At 40.2% G+C, this 20,218-nt stretch overlaps 1 protein-coding gene across 1 annotated transcript in view; it reads right to left on the reverse strand.

Moving 5' to 3' along the window:
* Positions 1-20,218, reverse strand: part of LOC121178809 (dihydropyridine-sensitive L-type skeletal muscle calcium channel subunit alpha-1-like) — a 55,814-nt gene that overhangs the window by 27,944 nt on the left and 7,652 nt on the right. Inside the window, exons 3-19 of the mRNA XM_041033181.1 lie at positions 19,405-19,544; positions 17,903-18,045; positions 17,445-17,597; positions 15,041-15,246; positions 14,099-14,202; positions 13,797-13,942; positions 8,604-8,685; positions 8,255-8,415; positions 7,208-7,433; positions 6,190-6,397; positions 5,551-5,671; positions 5,337-5,451; positions 3,227-3,329; positions 3,035-3,104; positions 2,805-2,937; positions 1,071-1,200; positions 870-929 (exon numbers count right to left, since the gene is read on the reverse strand). Coding sequence (XP_040889115.1) covers positions 870-929; positions 1,071-1,200; positions 2,805-2,937; positions 3,035-3,104; positions 3,227-3,329; positions 5,337-5,451; positions 5,551-5,671; positions 6,190-6,397; positions 7,208-7,433; positions 8,255-8,415; positions 8,604-8,685; positions 13,797-13,942; positions 14,099-14,202; positions 15,041-15,246; positions 17,445-17,597; positions 17,903-18,045; positions 19,405-19,544 — 2,301 coding nt within the window. The remainder of the gene's footprint in view (positions 1-869; positions 930-1,070; positions 1,201-2,804; positions 2,938-3,034; positions 3,105-3,226; positions 3,330-5,336; positions 5,452-5,550; positions 5,672-6,189; positions 6,398-7,207; positions 7,434-8,254; positions 8,416-8,603; positions 8,686-13,796; positions 13,943-14,098; positions 14,203-15,040; positions 15,247-17,444; positions 17,598-17,902; positions 18,046-19,404; positions 19,545-20,218) is intronic.

The raw sequence follows: 20,218 nt of genomic DNA on the forward strand, positions 1-20,218 counted from the left end.
CAACTGTACTATAGAACACGTTCCTACTGTAGCTAAAGTAACCCATTATGCCATGGTTGAAATAAAATGTAAAATATCTGTACATGACCAAGAATAAAACTAAAAATTTAAATCTCTGCTAAGATCAACAATGCTTGGGGCAACCCTAGGCAGAATTGCCTTGAGCAGCGGGTCCCTGGTTCAGTTCAACTGGACAATTTGCTGCATTTCACTCCCCTTCTCCCTCTGCTCTTTCCTGTCTCTCTCTCCCCTGTAGCTCTCAAACAAAGGCCTGAAAAGACTAAAAATAAATAAAAAAATAAATAAATAAATAAACACTGATGTAGATGCACATTCATAGAAGCTCAGTAACCACATAATTTCATGCATTTTGCAATGCATTTTTGTGTTATTTTGAGTCTTTTGTCTTTTATTTTGTGAAACTGGAGCACTCAAGTGGAACTACTCCACCACAAGGAGCTCAGCCTCAGTTGTTCCACAGTCAGTGGGAGGGAGAGGGAACATAAGCGGGGTAAGAGGGCCTGTACCTGATGATCTCCCTGGCCTTGCCAACTGGATATTTATTAACTCACCACCATCAAAATATGCTTTATTCATATGTTTTTTATTTACTTATTGTATATATTTATTGTATTATTCCAAAACACCTGTATGACAGGGTGCATTCCCTGCACCAGGTGACTGAAAGGAGGAGTGCAGCAGGAGTCAGGGGTCCTCCGCACACATTGAGGAGCTACTTTAAGAGTTAAAATACTTTGTGATTCCCTCTCAGACCAAAAACTAAAGTTAAGAGAGATGCAAATATTATTTTCAGGAGTTTGTACTAACTCAGAGTTACTTCAATCAACATTATTAACTCTGGTTATTACCTTAAGAACAATTTCTGCAGTGAACACTGAAGTGAAGACTATATCAGCATGGGCCAACACCTAAAAAAGTCACATTGTAAAATTAATAATAATATATTTTAAACAATACTAAATGCTGAGAATATGAAATTTGCAATCACAGAGTAACTCAAACATTTCGATTACAATGGGACGCAATTGCAAAAGCATGCACTTTGTCACCTGGTTCCTAAAAGACATGGGGTCGATGGGATCCTCAGCAGCTAAAGAAATGGATGACAGCAGGATGAAGAGGAGGATGATGTTGGTGAAAGTAGTTGCATTGATAATACGATGGCAGAGCTTCCGGAACCTGAAATGGTTAAAAGACATTCTCTTAAAAGTGACATTATTGAAGGAACTTGTGAAATGCTTCCAGCAGGCCATAGTAAACTGTGTCAAAACATTTTTCCAGACTGTGTAATCTGTACTATGTGCAGTAGGTGAGGGACAATGGCAAGACTGAAGGAAGTGGAAGTGTATTGATCACATATCTCCAGACTCCTTGGAAAAAACTGCCACATGGTTTGAGAACCAGCTAGTTTCATGAACAATCAATGTGTTCCCATCTCTTCGCTTTTCAAAGTATCTGACTGACCAGTTTCAGCTTTCACAAGCAGACCTCTCGCAAGAAAGAGTCATGTAGAGCGCCAGTTTCAGCTTTCACAAGGAGACCACTCGGTGTTCGTGTTTGTTGAGGCAGACAACTGTCCACCATGAGCCAGGTTCTCTGTAAATAAAATTATAAAGAGTACAGTCTAGACCTGCTCTATTGACTTGACTTGACATCAGCATCCTGGAATAGCCTCTGGATCTCCTATAGCCACATCCAGTATGATTAGTTCAATAATTCATTTATTTATTTCTATATTTGAGTTCCATATTTTATCCCAACCCAATGAGGTGCCAGTGGTGGAGACTTTAACAAGGATTTTTCTTAACACACGTGACCACTTTGTGGGTGTCAAATTAAGGAAACACTGCCTGCTATTATGTGGCCCGATCCTCATTGGCTGGACAACCACTGGGTCTCCACCAAGTACTGCCTATTTATAGGGGTGTTTCTTCAAGCACATCACGGATTGCTGTTAATGCCTCTGTGTAAACCCCTTGAAACTGACATTATCTGGAGCATTAGCCTGTTGGAGTCTTATCCTCTGGATCCCCCATCACAGAAGAGGCTACATCTGCAAAAACAATAGACCTTGAACATCATCAACCCTGTTTACAGTCCTCTGCTGACCTTGGGTTGCTGTCTTAACCTGTACCTTAGACACCACACATGCAGAAACCTAGATCTTCCTCACCTTCTGCATAATTTTCCATCACATGCTGAAATCATCAAAATTCTAAACTGATGATTTCAAATCAAAATCAAAATTGAATAGTTACCTCCAAACTTACACTGCAAAATTAATTACCCAGCTCAAAAAACTTGGAGGACATGCCCCCATTTTGTCATAACATGACTCTTACACCATGACAAAGGGAAGAAAATGCATACTAGTTCTACTACAAAATCAAACAATCATTTCTTTACAGAAATTCATCCATCCATCCATTTTCTATACTGCTTAATTGGGTTGGGTGTGTACCCCGCCACCCAATTAACATAATGTGCATGTTTTTGGGATTGTGGGAGGAAGCTGGAGTAACCGGAGAAAAAACCACGCACCCAGGCACAGGGAGAACATGCAAACTCCACACAGACCTGGAACCCTCTTGCTGTGGGACAGTGCTAACCACTGCACCACCGTGCTGACCCAGAAATTCAATAATTAATAAAATCTAGTAACCAAATAAATGGCACAGGCAATCATTAGATCATGAACAATTGTACGAATGTGTAGTGTTGTGTGGTGTAAAATAGCAGCCAATCAAAAACTGACAATGACGATCTGTGACTGTTACTCATACTTATTCTGAGGTCCAAAGATAAAAAATGAGCTAGCTTCTGGCATCGGTACTGCTTCCTCTTTCAGCTGCAGATCCGCCATTGGACGAGGTCTGGGGCTTTCTGGGATCTCAGGATCCTCCTCCTCATCATCACCTAAGCAGGAGAAAGAAACAGATTAGCAAAAACCTTTCTTACCTCTGAGTACGGAGTCATTTGAGGTACAATAGGTTATGGAGGCACTACGATTTACCAGGAAAGTCGGCTGGTGGGAAAGGGTCTTTGATCTCATTGACATTAGATTCAAACTCATCAATTTTGAGCTGCAGATTTAAAAAAGAAACATTTGAAAGGTTTTTAAAAAAAAGATTATTAAAATTAAATTCACTGTGTAAATATTAGAAGATTTAATTACATGATCAATGAATACTCTTGGATACCTCACCTTGGCAGTAGTAGGGATCCCCTCTATGCCCTTTGCCCTTTGCTCAGCCAACTTCTTCGCCAGATTTGCTTTCTCTTCTGACGCCTTGTCGGGCATGTTGGCCCTATAAATCACCAGATTCTGATTGAAATATTACATGTTGTTATTGTATACCGTATTGTCCACCATCATAATAGGAATAATGGATATGAGTATGTAATAAAAACGGCATCCAGGTCAACCTACAGGTAATAAACGTACCAGTAGCCCAATACTGAAAATTATTAAAAAGGCTATGTACACGGGCCCTTGTACAAGAGCCAACTGACCAACTTGTGTTAGACAGGTCCCTTAATTTAAAACAATCACATAACACAACAAACAAGACCTGAGAGACTTGGGAGAGATAAAACTATAAACTCTGCATCAGTCATAACAGACTTAAATCTGTTTGACACAGATGGTAAATGTTTTGCTGAACAGCCGTTGTATACAGGACAATTTTCTTTCAAGCATTCGCTCTGTTGTCGCGGAGAAGCTTCCTTTTACGCTGCTATGTGTCCTGTTTTGTGACAGTGCTATTCCTAATAAGGGTGATGCTTGAGAAAAGACAGTTGGCTGTTTTAGACATATCCAGAATCAGAATCAAAACCAGAGAAACTTTATTAATCCCTGGAGGGAAATTCTTTAGTTACAATCATTAGTTACATAAGAATTATTCTATTGGAAAGATTGGAGCATGTCATTGCGATTAAAGGGACAGCAATAGGTTGGTTTAAATCATATCTAATGGATAGATTGCAGTTTGTTCATGTGAGTTCCACAGGGTTCTGTGCTTGGACCAGTATTGTTTACCTTATACATGCTTCCCCTAGGCAATATTATCAGGAAGCAAGGAATAAATTTCCATTGCTATGCGGACAGTACCCAGCTATATTTATCTAAGAAGCCAGACAAACTGAGGTTATTTTGTTTGGTCCTAAATACCTCAGAAACAGTTTATCTAATCATATAGTTAGTCTGGATGGCATTAATTTAGTATGACTGTGAGAAACCTTGGAGTTATTTTTGATCAGGATTTGTCCTTTAACTCGCATATAAAACATGTTTCTAGGACCGCCTTCTTTCACCTGCACAATATCAGTAAGATTAGGCACATTCTGTCTCAGAGTGATGCTGAAAAATTAGTCCATGCATTTGTTACTTCTAGGCTGGACTACTGTAATTCCCTATTATCAGGATGTCCAGTTAACTCTCTAAAAAGCCTCCACCTGATCCAAAATGCTGCAGCGAGAGTACTGACTGGAATTAGCAAGAGAGATCATATTACTGCTATACTAACTTCTCTCCATTGGCTTCCTGTAAAATCCAGAATTGATTTTAAAATCCTTCTCCTTACATTTAAGTCCCTAAATGGCCAGGCTCCATCATATCTCAAAGAGCTGATAGTACCATATTATCCCAACAGATTGCTTCATTCCCAGAATACAGGTTTGCTTATGGTTCCCAGAATCTCTAAAAGTAGAATGGGAGGCCGAGCCTTTAGCTATCAGGCCCCTCTCCTGTGGAACCAACTGCCAGTTTGGGCTGGGGAAGCAGACACCCTCTCTTAATTTTAAAATTAAGCTTAAAACCTTTCTGTTTGACAAAGCTTATAATTAATTGTAGTTACAGTTTTGGTTATTTTAGTTATTATGACTAAAGCTATAGCTAGTCACAATTATTTCTATAGACAATGTTATAGTTAAGGATAAAGCCCATAGTAGGGCTGGCTCAGGCAACTGAACCATCCCTTAGTTATGCTGCTATAGGCCTAGGCTGCTGGGGGACTTCCCATGATCCTCTGCACACCTCTCTTCTCTCAGACCCACTCTCACATTTATTATCCTTTATTCCATGTCATTAACTCTGTCTCCTCTCTCTCCTGTAGTCGTGTGCTTGTCTCTGGTCTCTCTTTCTCTGTACCTTTCTGCAGGTATCTCTGGCTCTGGAGCTGCATGTTCTCTCAATTATGACAGCTTTTGCTTCTGTAACTCATTTTCCCACTGCAGTGGGCCCTTTGTGACATAATGTGGAAATGTGCTGCTATGGACTGATATCCTTTTCCCTTTAAAAAACAAGGAAGACTCACCTGAGTGCTTTCTTGCGTTTTTTCTCCTCTGCTTTCTCCTTCTGGGCTAAAGTCAGAGACTCAGCCTCAGCCAGATTATCCACTGCAATGGCCAGGAAGACATTAAGAAGGATGACTGAATGACTGGTGAGTTAAAGATCATGAAAGTCATGGCAGGAGTTCAGTTTTGGTTAAAGATAATACACACACACACACTGTAAGGATGTCAGGATACAATTTCCACACACAAAGAGGATGATGAAGTAGATGCTGACTAGGATTCCAGGCATGCTGGGTCCTCCATGAGCCATGATGCCATCATACATGACAGTATTCCAGTCCTCACCTGTCAGGATCTGAAAACATATAATTTGTTAGTTTGTTGTCTTGTCGTGATCTTAATCTTCTTGACTGCATGGGAATCCCTTGAATAATGAAATACTAATTAATTTTAACATATTTATAAACATTTCAACTTTTTAAAATATTTTTACATCAAATAAAACAAAAAAATTGTTCGTTTCTTTCCATCATTTTATGAGTGGCTCTGAGTATTTGTTAGCATCAGAAGCTACTGTATATGTTAAAATTCAACCATTCAAGAAACTTTGTCACAAGGCTGATTTAAAACTGATAGAAAGCTAAAGCCAATCTACTGATGAGTTCAGCCGACCACTTCCTTTTTTTTAAATGCTGTTGTCAATCTGTACTGCTGATAGATCATCCAGGAGAGTTTGGGCCTGTTAACACACAAGCCTTTGAGATGCCCACACAGTACATTTTCTTTCAGAACAGTTGATGCCAAAAAAAAAACAAAAACAAAAAACATACCAAAACAGCAACAACAACAAAAAAATTAAATAACCTCTTGTACCTGGAAGACAGTAATGAGTGCCTGAGGGAAGCTGTCAAAAGTGCTGCGGGGTTTGGGTTGGTTGGGGAAGTTGAACTTCCCTCCAAACACCTGCATACCCAGCAGGGAGAAGATGACAATGAAAAGGAAGAGGAGCAGCAGCAGGCAGGCAATGGAACGGACCGAGTTCAAGAGGGAAGCCACCAGATTACTAAGGGACGTCCAATACCTACAGAAAACAATATCAGTGGAACAAATCACCAGTCATTCAGCCAGCTGTTTTCAACAGAGGATTTGTAACTTACATTTGAATGTTTTGCAATGACATATTCACAAAGTTAAGGGATTGTTTGCAAAAATGTTTGTATATTCTTTATATTCATCTAGAAAAGGAAACTGGCTTTGATATTAAATTATTATTACACTTAATTGCAATCATCAGTATTAGATATTGTTATATATGCCTCAAATGGACTCTTATCACCAAAGTCTTTCTCTGCTGTTACCTCTGTTGTATACTTCTAAATGATCTCTCATAACTGAAGTTGACGGACAAGCCAAATTCAATTGTCCAACACTATGACATGGTATATAAAATTAAATAAGCTTCTGTACTGTTTACACAGTCGGATTAAATCATTCATGTTGTGAAATAAAAGAAAAAGGTGACAAAGTCTTTTCATGTATTTATAGTCATTAAGTAGTTATTTATTATTTGATGCAACTCTGAAACAGGAAAATAAATAAAAACAATCTAAAAGCTAAGATTTTATTTGAAGCCACAGATGCACTTGTGTGTTCTTCAAGACAACTGACAGATCAACTATCAAAAAGTAAACTTTAAAGAGTAAGATGATAACTATCATTCAAAGAGGAAACACAAAATTGTCAGTAGAAGAATAAATACAGACTAGCTGCATAAGCTGCATTAGTTTTATCATCTGACTTTCTGTGATCTGGTCACATCAGTACTTCATATGTATAGCTAACTACATGCATACTGTTCAAATTGGTTTCTACACAATCAAAGCTATTTCACCTGGTGATTTTAAGCAGGCGGAGCAGGCGTATGCAGCGCAGCACAGAGATGCCCATGACTGACATGACACCCATGTGGACAAGGATGAGCTCCATAATGCCAGTGGACACCACAAAGCAGTCGAAGCGATTGAAGAGGGACATGAAGTAAGAGGGCAAGCCAAGAGCATACATCTTCATAAACATCTCAAGGGCAAACATAGACAGCAGTAGCTTATTGGCATTGTCTGTCCATGGTTGATGTGTTTAGGACCAACAGCATGAAGACAAAGACATGAGACAGAACAAGAGATAGTTATTTAGTTGTTCAAAAATTATATGAGACATCAACAGCGTGGAAAATATGGAATTTGCTATGTAATTTTATTTATTTTCACCCTCTGGAGCTTGCAAGGTGCAACTTGCAATCAACACTTGACCTTGTGTTGATTGCACAAAACCCAAAATAGATAAACAAAAATTTTCACATTGAGGAAGAATACTGTTCCCCAACTTCTTTATTAGCTCTACTCTTTTCGGCATTGCCCATTACAAATTTGTATTCTGTAAATAACCCAATAGTCTCACAGTCACTCAGAATTTGGTTTTCAATAAGAAAACACTTTGGGTGGCATTTGGGCTCCCTTCAGGCTCCTCTAATTGCAAACCAATTATTTACTCCTCTCTCTGATGCAAGGTTTTGTGAGTGGTACAGTAAAGGTATTCGTTGTTTACAATTTGTAACAATTTGTAAAATAATTCAATTATCTACAGAACACAGGCTGCTTCACTCTACTACTTTAATGTTTATCTTTGCTCAGCATTATTTTGTTTGTTTTTTGTTATTGTTGTTGTTTTCTCTGTTTTGTTTTGTCTTCTTTATCCGTACCGAGTGAGTCATTATATTGTTTGTATGTTTAACTCTGAAAACCCCAATAAAAAGAGTTTGGAAAAAAAAAACTGTCTGTGTTTATTTTGCTCTCACTAAAAGTAACCAGATGTGTGAAAACTGTCTACTCAATTACAGGATGAAATGCATGCATGTTTGCAAGGTGTGTGCTGCACTGACCTTGCCAATTTGTGAGTCTCTGAGACTGCTTGTGGTGCTCAGTTGCAATAGCCAGCGTATTGAAGAAGACGAGCATGATCACCCACCAGTAGAAAAGTTTGGACTTCACATACACTCTGCATTTACGCCGTAACCAACGATTCCACTTACGAGCTAGCTTGCTGCAGAAAAGGGGAAGTGTTAATTTCACTTTCTTCTTCCAGTGAAGTATTACTGTATAGAATACATATCTTATAATTAGAAGAACAATTTCAATGTAAAATATTTTAATGTTAACTGAGTTTAAATATTATTCAGTTCCTGATAATAAACCTTTTGCTACACTGAAGATGACAAACGTACTACTGACTAGTAATAGATGATCAGCTGCATTGTGTCCATTTTGTTGACACTTCCAGTCTCCGATCCTCCATTTTCCAAGGGGAGCAGGCCTGATAAAAATAAGCACACATACAGACATACACGTGTAATAGGCATAGTTCAACAGTTAATGTTAGAAATCAGTGTACACAATGTGTTGTCCTCTGTGATGAGATGTGTTAAATGCTAAACTGATCAGAACAGATCTAGAAGATGTTAGTTCAGTTTACTGGATTTGCATTAACATCTGCAGTGCGGGAGTGGTGCATTTGTCAGGCCTGCAAACAAGTGGGCTAAAAAAGATGACAGTCTCCAATCACCCCTCACCTCTGCTAAAGAAAAAATGCTTAGGCTTCCCACCTATCCTGGAAGTTCCGGGAGTCCTCCTCATATCACAACATTCCAGAAATTCTCAGTCAAACACAACAACTTTAAATGAACAACAAACAAAGGAGGAAATAAACAGAATGCAGGGAAGATTCTTATGTTACATTTTCCTGGCTTAGGTCTCTTGGATTAAGTGTATTTTTTATTTAGTCTTGAAGCTCTGTCATTAAAATATTTGTATATTTGAGTTTTTTTCCCCATCTACTTGCCATACCTTTGACATAAGGTTAAGGTATTCTAAGTGGACAAAGGTCATATCTCCCATATGCTAACGAACCAGCACTGTGATTTTCAGCCTCCTAGCCTGAGGCATTGTGGAGGTATGATCTCTGTACACTTGGCATACCCAAGGCCCTGTGGTAAGATATGTGAAGTGGACAAAGTCTGTCCATTTCAAACACCTTAGTGCAGGGCCTGCGGTATGTCAAGTGGACAGTGTCACATTTCCCACGTTAATGTTTTGGGAGCTGAAGATTGACTTTTAGGTTTTAAGATGGCGCCGCGGATGGCTGCTGCGGTGTTTCGGTCCACCTCAAGGCCATCACTGACCCACTCCTGGATCCCCTGCAGTTTGCCTACAGAGCCAACAGGTCTGTGGACGATGCAGTAAACCTGGCCCTCCATTTCGTCCTCCAGCACCTGGACTCTGCAGGAACCTACGCCAGGATCCTGTTTGTGGACTTCAGTTCCGCTTTCAACACCATCATTCCGGCTCTGCTGCAGGACAAGCTCTCCCAGCTGAACGTGCCTGACTCCACCTGCAGGTGGATCACAGACTTCTTGTCAGACAGGAGGCAGCATGTGAAGCTGGGAAAGCACATTTCTGATTCCCGGACCATCAACACCGGTTCCCCTCAAGGCTGCGTTCTTTCTCCTTTACTCTTCTCCCTGTACACCAACAGCTGTACCTCCAGTCACCAGTCTGTCAAATTGCTGAAGTTTGCAGACGACACCACCCTCATTGGTCTCATCTCTGACGGGGATGAGTCTGCATACAGGTGGGAGATTGACCAACTGGTGTCCTGGTGCTCCAAAAACAACCTGGAGCTGAACACAGCGAAGACAGTGGAGATGGTGGTAGATTTTAGGAAGAACCCAGACCCTCCTGCCCCCATCCTCCTGAGTGACTCCTCAGTCAACAGGGTGGAGTCCTTCACCTTCCTGGGAATCCTCATCAGCCAGGACCTCAAATGGGAGCTGAACATCAGCTCCCTCACCCAAAAAGCCCACCAAAGGATGTACTTCCTCCGGCAGCTGAAGAAGTTCAACCTGCCGAGGTCAATGATGGTGCACTTCTACACCTCCATCATTGAGTCCATCCTCACCTCCTCCATCACCATCTGGTACGCTGCTGCCACTGCCAAGGACAAAGGAAGGCTGCAGCGTATCATCCACTCTGCTGAGAAGGTGATTGGCTGCAATCTGCCATCTCTCCAGGACCTGTACGCCTCCAGGACCCTGAGGCGTGCAGGTAAGATTGCAGCTGATCCCTCCCACCCTGGTCACAAACTCTTTGAGACACTTCCCTCCGGCAGGAGGCTGCGGTCCATCAAGACCAAAACCTCACGTCACAGGAACAGTTTCTTTCCCTCTGCCGCCACCCTCATCAACACAGCTCCCCACCCCCTTCCCCCCAAAACAGCACAGACCCTCATTTCCCCAATACAGACTATGTTACATTAACATAATTCAGCTCTGTACTGTATGCATTATATTAACGCTCCTATAAGGCATTATTACCTCTGCACTACAACCACTTTGCAACATTGCACATTATATTGTTATTATTTGTACAGACTTCCACTTAGTACTTCCTCTTTCTCTTATTTTAGTATTAAAACTTTCTTTTCTTGTTCAAACTTGCACCAACAACACCACGTCAAATTCCTTGTATGTGTAACATACCTGGCAATAAAGTTTTCTGATTCTGATTCTGATTCTGATTGTTGTCCCCTGTGATCACAGGAGCCTGCAGTGTAACTTTCAGGTATTGTGGAGGTGATCACCTGACTGGACCCAGCCAATGCATTAAAGTGAGCATAGCATGCAGACTGTCCACTTTGACATTTGTGTCCATTTGCAATAATACCATTATTTCAATGAGTGTTATAATGTACAATAATGAATAAAAATCATTTTTCACTCGACATGCACCAAAATTAAGACAAAGGCCCCAGATGCTGCACGGGTGACCGCCAAGAGGTTCGGAAGGGTCTATGGACACTTATCATTTCACGCTGTCCAATCGGGCCAGTGATTGGGGATTGAGAAGGGGGTCCTGACCCTGACTGGTAGTCAAAGTATGAGACCCAGTCGAAGTTATTAGTTTAATTTGGCTCCCTACTGACAAATCAGGAAATCCTGCAGTTGCTGTTCACAGGAGTCAACTGCAATTGGGAAGCTTTCCATGTTCACTTATAATTTGCACTCTATAGGTATTTAGCGCAGATAAGGTGCCCACTGTCAATACCTTAGCTTGAATGCTGAGGTATTGGTGGTGGATATATAGCAATACCTCACATAGAATGGGCCCCATGGCAATAACTTGTAGGGGGAGAGCAGAGGTTCGTGTACGATGGTAATAGTGAGACGCCTGTTAGACTGGGTAGGCAGCCAATGCAGACAGTGAGACCTTTTATTTCTTGTCGTTCTAAACTGACAAAAGAGAGAACTCAAGTTCGCAAAGCAAGAACCACAGACTTCAGCAATCATCTAACTCTGAAAAAAAGGGACTGCTGTGTTCTGTTAATGACTAAGACAACAGGGCTCTATGCCCTCTTCACTAATGATTGTGCCCCCACCCATCTCACCAACACTATCATCAAGAATATATCAATATCTCGAGACTCTTCATAAACAAAAGCACGCAGAACAGACTTCGAGAGGAATAGTGCAGACCCCGATCCATTACACATCAGCAGGGACTGTGTGGGAAAGGCTCCTGTTTTCAGGAACTCCTGTCTCTAGGCTAGCTCGGAGCAACCGAGCTAGCCTAAGGCTAATCAGCTAATCAGCTAGGCTAACAAGCTAAGCGGCAGTTACACGCAGCTACATCCACCACACGACAGTCCCCGGAGCGACCCCGTGCGACCGCGACACAGAGCATACAACAGAGATCATAATGTTGCTGCTGTGTTTTAAACATGACTGTTTCAGATAGAGAGGTTTTAGATGGAGCTGCAGGGTTTGGTGGAGTTGTGGGGGGAAATGTATTTCTAGCCTGTTATTTAACTGTGAAACAATCATTATTATTTCATATTGATAAAATATATTAAAAAGTTAAAAACATTATTATGATTATAATTATTGTCATTATTATTAATGATAACGATAAAAAAGAATGATGATAATAATATATTAAAATGTTTAATATTAAATATTTAATATTTACCGGCATTCACCACTATCCACTTACAGTTACAGCAGCACACAACAGCAGCCACTTACTGACGGAGCTGCTCTGTCCATGCAATGTCGGACTTTTTAAACAGAAAAATGAGACGAAATAAAATTGTAGCCTCCTACTCCCGCAATAAACCTACTCTGAGAGCACGGAACACACCGCAGCAGTGTTCCTAACATTATCCGCTCCGGGTCCTCTATCTATATCAGCAGCGACCATAAATCGGCAATAAAGTCATAAGCCAGCAGCAAAATATGCCGGTACATGCAAACATCCAGGTAAAATAGTGAGAAATTTACTTACCGAAAAAACTGCAACACAGACGGTCGGTTAGTACAGTCTACACTACAACAAGCCATACTGTCACAAAAACCTATCCGAACATTGGCAAACAAACACGGACACTGCAACCCCTGTCAACCGCTGGAGGTAGCCGGAGGCCTCTGGATGTAGCCGCCTAGCCCAGCCGATGCTTTAGCAAAGAGCTGAAAAAGAACCCCCCCCCACCCCCCACAGTGTTCACGGAGGTGGAAACTATCAGTAGAGACCAAAAACAAAAAATGTACCAGGCTGTAAAGTTGGCTATTTTAACATGGGGGTCAATGGAGAATTACTCACTTCTGGAGCCAGCCCCCAGCGGCAGCCGAGGAACTGCAGCTTTTTGAACGCGGAAGTGATCCTCACTGCTGAAACCTACAACTCCCCCCTTGTGTTAAACTGAGCTCTTAGGTTCTTGTTAGCAGTGTCTTCACTGAAGCCTTGTGATGCTCATACTGAAAACATTTGGTTGATAGGACTTGTACTTTTCAAGATATGGGGACATTTTTGATGACAAGTTCTGGCTTACACGCTGTTATCTGCTGGGGATACAGAGTGGTTTGTCTGTGTATTTACATTCTGGTCCAAGGGTGCAGTCACCATTGCCACCAGTGACTCAGCAGTATTTAGGCACAAACAGACAATTCTAACTCTGATTGGCTAATTAGATTAATTAACTTTTAGTCTCATAGGGGGCCATGGCCTCCTCTCATGGGACCATTTTTACTGTCAGCCATCTTGTCCTCTTCTAGCAGGAAATATCAAACAGCAGCTTTAAGACAGATCAACACAACTATATCAACACAATTATAACAGACATAATAGACAAACTTCATATGATTCAAAAAAAGGGACAGAAAGGGGCAAAGGTCCACATCTTGAGGACACATGAAGTCCACCACATTGAAATTCCAGGAAAAGCTGATAAGGAAGACATTTTGAAAATTGGCAGTGAGAACTGCAATCATTTAAAAGAGGCAGTGACTTGCAATGACAGGAGTTTAAACAGTTGCACCTGGAGGCTTATGTCTTTACTGTTCTAATTTTATCTGTTCTGTTTGTGTTGTGTCTTACCCTGGCCCTCCTGGTCATTGTCGATGACCTCTGCCTGAGTGATCCACTCCATATAGCCTTTGAGGTCCTCATCAAGCTGCTGGGTTTCTCTCAGCTTCTGAAATTCTCCTCTGGATTTAGCCTTCTCTCTCTCTTTTGTGAACTCACTAGTGGGAAACAAGACAAACTAAACTAAAAAGACGTAACAGTGAGTAATAATGTCCAGAGGAGACACTGAAAATGGCTGGAGAAATTAATATAGCATCTTGATTATGCAAAAGAAATGAATAGAGGAGCTGTAGTTAGGTTTAGAGTAATCCTACCCACTGAGTACACCCAGCACTAGGTTGAGCACAAAGAAGGAGCCAACGAGGATGAGTGTTGTGAAAAAGATCCATGGCCATTCCATTCCTATAGCATCATTTACCTGTTGGACAAGCACACTTATTTGTCTTTATCAGAGAAATGGGGTTTATATGGGTAACTTAAATGAAAAGAATACTGCCATATTTCTCATGTGAGAAATGTCAAAAAATAAAATGTCAAAAACATGTATGGGAATACACATTCGTTATAGTCTTACATACAGACTGTAGAATATAAATATCAAGAGGTAATGTTGACAGTTCAGTGATCTATATTTTTGAAGTAGTTCACTTTATGTGCCACACCCCAGTTGATTTAAGGTGTGTGAAATGTAATGCTCATGTTGGGAGTATGGTATTTGCTGCATTCTCTTTATGTTCATTTTTAGAGTGATTCAGGCTTTTGTTGTGAAAATCAGGGAGAGAGGAAGTTGCGAAGGTGAAAGGGGAGACACAGGAAGTGTATGTGGTGGGGGTTTTGTTATGATTTCTGGCAGACTAAAAGGTTATGAGAAAGAGCTCCAGTGTCTGCATGTTTCTTTATGAACCTGCACAGATCAACAACCACGTTTACCTTAGTTTCAATATTAGTTTCATCTTTATACAAGTCACAGACATTGACTTAAATCAGATCTGACTCCTTTGTAAACCAGAACATGAACATTTTATATATATAATTAATTTGTTGCTGCCTGTTGGATTTTGAGTGATGTCTATGGAGAACATCTGTGCAGTAAACGCAACTATAATAAAGAGTATATGATTTTACTTTAAATTTCTTGAATTAAAACTTGACAGTAAATTAAAATAAATGAATAAATAAATATAAAATAAATAAACAATAAAAATTAAATTCTAGTTCAAAAACTCTGAGTGTGAAATAGTCTGCTAATACCTTACCCAATAGAGAACATCGGTCCACCCTTGTGTGGTGACACACTGGTAGACAGTTAGCATAGAAAAGCCCAGGTTGTCGAAGTGGGTGATTCCATGGTTTGGGCCTGGCCAGCCAGCACGACACTCTGTGCCATTGATGGTACAACGGCGACCGTTCCCTGCTTGGGCACATGGAGCCGGCTTCTCATTTTCCACAGTTGCAATTATGTCTGAAGGTCAGAAGAGGGTAACAGTATTGATATATCTTGTGGGATAATGCTAAACAATCTGAAGCTGAATGATCCCACACGTACTATATATATAGTAGCATTACTTAGAGATGCACCTTTGTATGTGTAGCATAACATGAAGCCATCACTACACATTACTTTTTAACCATAACAGAATTCCGTTGCTGTTGGGCTTATGCACATGTTCTACTATGATTGTAGTTAAAGTTAAAGTTTATTATTACTTTTTATTATTCCTCAAATTGGGAAAATAAGATAGAAGATAAGATACACCTTTATTAGTCCCACAATGGGGACGCTGCATCTGTCACAGCAACAAAGAGACAGATACAGGCACCCAGAATATAGAAAAGATCAAAAATATAAAGACTCAAGATTTAGCTTTAAATTATTCTCTGCATTTTACCCACACCAAGTGATCAAAACAGCCAAGTGCTTGTTCTGGGGTCAGGCTCTGGGTCTCTGTAAAGTGCTTTGAGACAATTTTGATTGTGGAAGGCGCTATATAAATAAAAATATAAATAATTTATAAATAAATTGTTATGGATAACTGCATGGACAAGAGCTGTACAAATAATCTCATTCTACCTTAGGCCACTTAGGCTTATCAATCCCCCCTTGCACTACTCAACACCCAGTGTACACCCAGAATGGCTGACCTTCGCCAATCCTGTCAAGCTGCACTGCTGAGTGTGCAGTTATGCGCACTTCTTCTACGGCCCTTCCCTGATTCAGATTTCTTGGCTCGGCCAGATTCACCTCCCATCTTCTCCATCTCCTCCACAAAGGTCTAAATTATTAAGGTAGAAATTATTAAACAACTGCTGACTATCGTCATCAGGTATTCACAAGCTTGTTATAGCCACCAACTGTGCATCACTACATCAAACTTCTAAAACAAGATTTTAAGTTCCTTCTTGATTTGCTAAAAACGTTTGGGAAACCTGTTTTCATATACACTCCCCTCTTCTAATCTGTGGTACTGAGCACTTTAGCTGGCTTCTTAGTCACCACACATGGCTCCAATCAGCCTACTCAGCTCAGGGAATTGCATTCATTGATCATTTTAATAATTTCTGGGAGGAAAGTTCCCTTTTCTGCAAAGATGGCATCCATCCAAATATCAGTGGTCAGGAAACATATCTATATCTCAGTTAAAGACATTGCTCTGTTTCTAGTGGTAATGTCTCATTTTCCACTGGCCATCTTACCTGCAGCATACCACAATGCTGTCTTAGGTTGATTATCATTTTCAAATACACATAGGAGACATTAAAGAATTGTAACAGCAATAGTTTAAGAAATTTCATAAACTGCCTCCATGAAAATGAGGATTTCCAGCAACTTTCTCCAGTTCTTTTATTCAGCTCACAAATCTCTATCCAGTCAATCCACAATTACCTTGACACTCTATCAGGATATGTTTCACCTGCTGCTAAAAACCCTTTCTGTCTGACTCTGAAAAAGAAAATTACACGTCAGTCACTAAAGGATTAGCTGCAGTAAAACTAGCACTTGGGCCTAGGAATGCAAACAGGGCAAGGGCTTACCACAGCGGCAGGAAAACCGAAAAGGGAAGGGTCCATAAAACTAACCACCACCTGTGACACTGCACACCAACAAAATAAAAGGAATCGTGAAGAAAACACCACCAGCAGGGATCGACTGCCGCCTCAGGCCCTCGGTACCAGACGGACAGCGAATGCACCCAGAAGAAATCTAGCGGCGCAATATGTCCTCCACAGCGCCAGCAGTCAGGCACGCTGAATTCGTGGAGACCAGTGCCTCGACGGCTGGCACAAACAACAACAATTGCGTCTGATCGAAAGAAGTCACGGCCACGCCAAACAAAATGCTCTGCCACCCCAGGCCACAGCCACCACGGGGGATGAGTGGAATGGGAGGAGGACCCAAGGTATGGGCACTATCTATATCTATATCTATACCTATACCTATATCTATATCTATCTATATCTATCTATCTATCTATCTATATATATATATATATCTATATATATCTATATCTATATCTACATCTATATATGCACACTTATTTCTTGCCAATACACAATCCATTAACTAAGGTTAGTAATGGCTCCCAATAGCAATCTACAAATCAGATTTGTGCATCCCAAGTATAACTGCCATATATAACCTTATTGTGCTGGATACTGTACTTGTGCCAGTGTAGTAGCAGGTCTTGTGCATTTTGCACTTGAAGAGCTCCAGTCCCATGATCGAGTAAATGGTGACCATGAAAAGGACCAGTAAGGTGATGTGAAACAAAGGCAGCATAGACTTGAGAATGGAGTTCATCACCACTTGCAGGCCTGAGGGGTAAAATCAGATGTATCTTGGAATAAATCTCACAAATTGTCATGTACCATGCATATGCCAAACCAATAATGTGTTTTCTCTCCAAGCAATAATTCCCCTACGTTTACTAAGCGTTAGTGATATAATCTAATGTATCTGGCTTCCACATTACTGTATAACACTGACTTAAATTTATTACTTATAAAACTGCTAAAAATAAAATAATGGTATCAAAATAAATTGTATTGATTATGGAATGATGAAATTGTACAGTTGAACAAAAGAGAGTATCTGATTCCATAGCAAACCGGTTACTTACTGGGGACTCCAGAGACCAGTCTGAGTGGTCGGAGGACTCTGAATGCTCGCAGAGCTTTCATATCAAAGCCACCCCCTTTTTCTCCTACTGGAGCCTCCACTCCACTGATGTGGTTAATGGCATCCACAGCCACGGTGAACAGCCTGGAGAGAGACAAACATAGCATATGAGGTTTCCTCTGATCAGATGGTTGCCAAGATTTTTTTTTGCAACATTCAAAGCTCCCAGAATATACTGTAAAAAGCAGTTTGCATCACTCCTGTTTTTTTCTCATTGACAGGTGTCAAAATGTCTCTGCCTTTCTTTGGTGACTCTCAGTTGCATACATCCATCCATCCATGTTTCTCTTATGTTTACCCCCTTTAATCTGAAATTAATTGGAACTGACAGAAGTATTTGACATCTATTCCACATTTAAAAGAACAGATACACTGTTTTTGATTTTCAATGGTTTTTGCACCACTGAATTCTCAAATGTGCATTCCTCCTTGTAAATAGGGGTTTATGCACTGCAACCCATATATTCAGGCTAATCTGCTCACTGCTTTTTTTAAAACATAAATCTAAAGAAATTGCTAGCTCACTGCTAACTTAGATGTTTTTAGATTCATATGTTAAAAATGGTAACAGTATTGACATTGTATGCTTTGCCCCCCTTGTCAAGACCTTATAAACCATCAAACGTTGAACAAAAGAGATGAGAAAAGGTATCCTTGTTTAGAGATGATGCAGCTTATTGTAAATTATGTCACAAAATGTTACACTACTTTGCAGGATTTTTTGGTGAGAGTAACAGTGTTGGCAAAAGAATGGGGACCCTTAAACTTACATTTTGTAGCACAAACTGTTGAAACAGTCACTGCAATAAAGTGCTTTTTGTAGCTCTTCAGATAGATAGATAGATAGATAGATAGATAGATAGATTCTTCAATTCTTTCTCCTGTCCATATTCAGTGTGGTGCACAAAATGTTTTCAAGCAGCACAATGAAGACTTTTCTTTATTTAAATAGACTGATTGTAAGAATGAAGACACCTTTGATACTAATTGAAGACAACAGTCTGCTTGAAATATCACTACAGTCCACTTATTAATCATCACTTGTAGAGCTACTAGTTTGTCCAGGCCATTTTAGATGATCTTTGCAGATTAAGCAAAAATTCTTGCTTATATCTTTTTGTGTAGACTAGTATAAATGTAGAATACCTCCACTAACTCTGTGATAAACATATAGCATCTTCCTGTTGGTTGTCCAGTGGAAAATGTCTATTAGGTTGCTACCCATCAGTATTTGCAAATCATATATTTGTTGTTAAAGGGTCATGTTTACAGGGATTTACTCAAACCTGTTGTTTATAGTGTCTCTGTCATGACTTTAAAAATTATAGTTCAATAAAGAGAGACAGGTTTGGAATTATTTTATAGTATATAGAGACACTTCCTCTTCACCACTACTTACCAAAGCAAAAACATGTGTAAATGGACACAAACTTATCAACTTACCCAACAGATACACAAACAAAGTCCAAAATGTTCCAGCAGTTTCTCAAATATGCATCTGCATGAAAAAGAAATCCATAGGCTACAATCTTCAGGAAACACTCAATAGAGAAGATGATGAGGAAGATGTACTCCAGGCTTTCCTGTAAAACAACAACAATGGCTATTGTTTGAATCTGTGTTGCCTGGAAATGCTCTTACAAAATAATTTCCATCTTTGTCTGATGCAGAGCATTTTTTTTAGATCAAGATCTGCCTGTCAGTCTTTTGTTTGCTTGTTTGTTTTTTGTTTTTAACACAGGGCTCACAATATCAGTTTAAAGTTTTAGAACATCTCACTTTTTCCAGCTGTTAATATAAATTCACATAATTCAGTGGCCCCAGTGTTTCTGAAATTAAAGCATAGAACAACTGGCTCATCTAGCAGTCCAACATAATTTACACATTCTTTCTACAATGGAAATAAAATATTGTCATGAAAGTTTGTCCCAACTATTGCAGAAGTCCCTAAGAATGTGTTGCACTTTTAGAATACAATGCTTTCACCTTCTGTCCAGTTCAGTTTATCCCAAACCAGCTCCATGGTGTAAGCCTGGAGACTGTGCTGGTTTTCATCATGTGACGCTACTGTCTGTTCTGGTTCTAGTTTCCTCTAATGTTTTGGGTCATTATCTTGTCGGATGACGCTGCATGTCATCATTCCGTCGCTGACTGTCTAGGTGGTGTCCAGCAAACGACATGGCCTTCATTGACAACCTGGGAAAACCTGGTCTGATTAGGAGAGATGGCATCCATCCCACTTTGGATGGTGCAGCTC

Source organism: Toxotes jaculatrix, chromosome 3 (assembly GCF_017976425.1).
Source record: "Toxotes jaculatrix isolate fToxJac2 chromosome 3, fToxJac2.pri, whole genome shotgun sequence".
Taxonomy (NCBI): Eukaryota; Metazoa; Chordata; class Actinopteri; family Toxotidae; genus Toxotes; species Toxotes jaculatrix.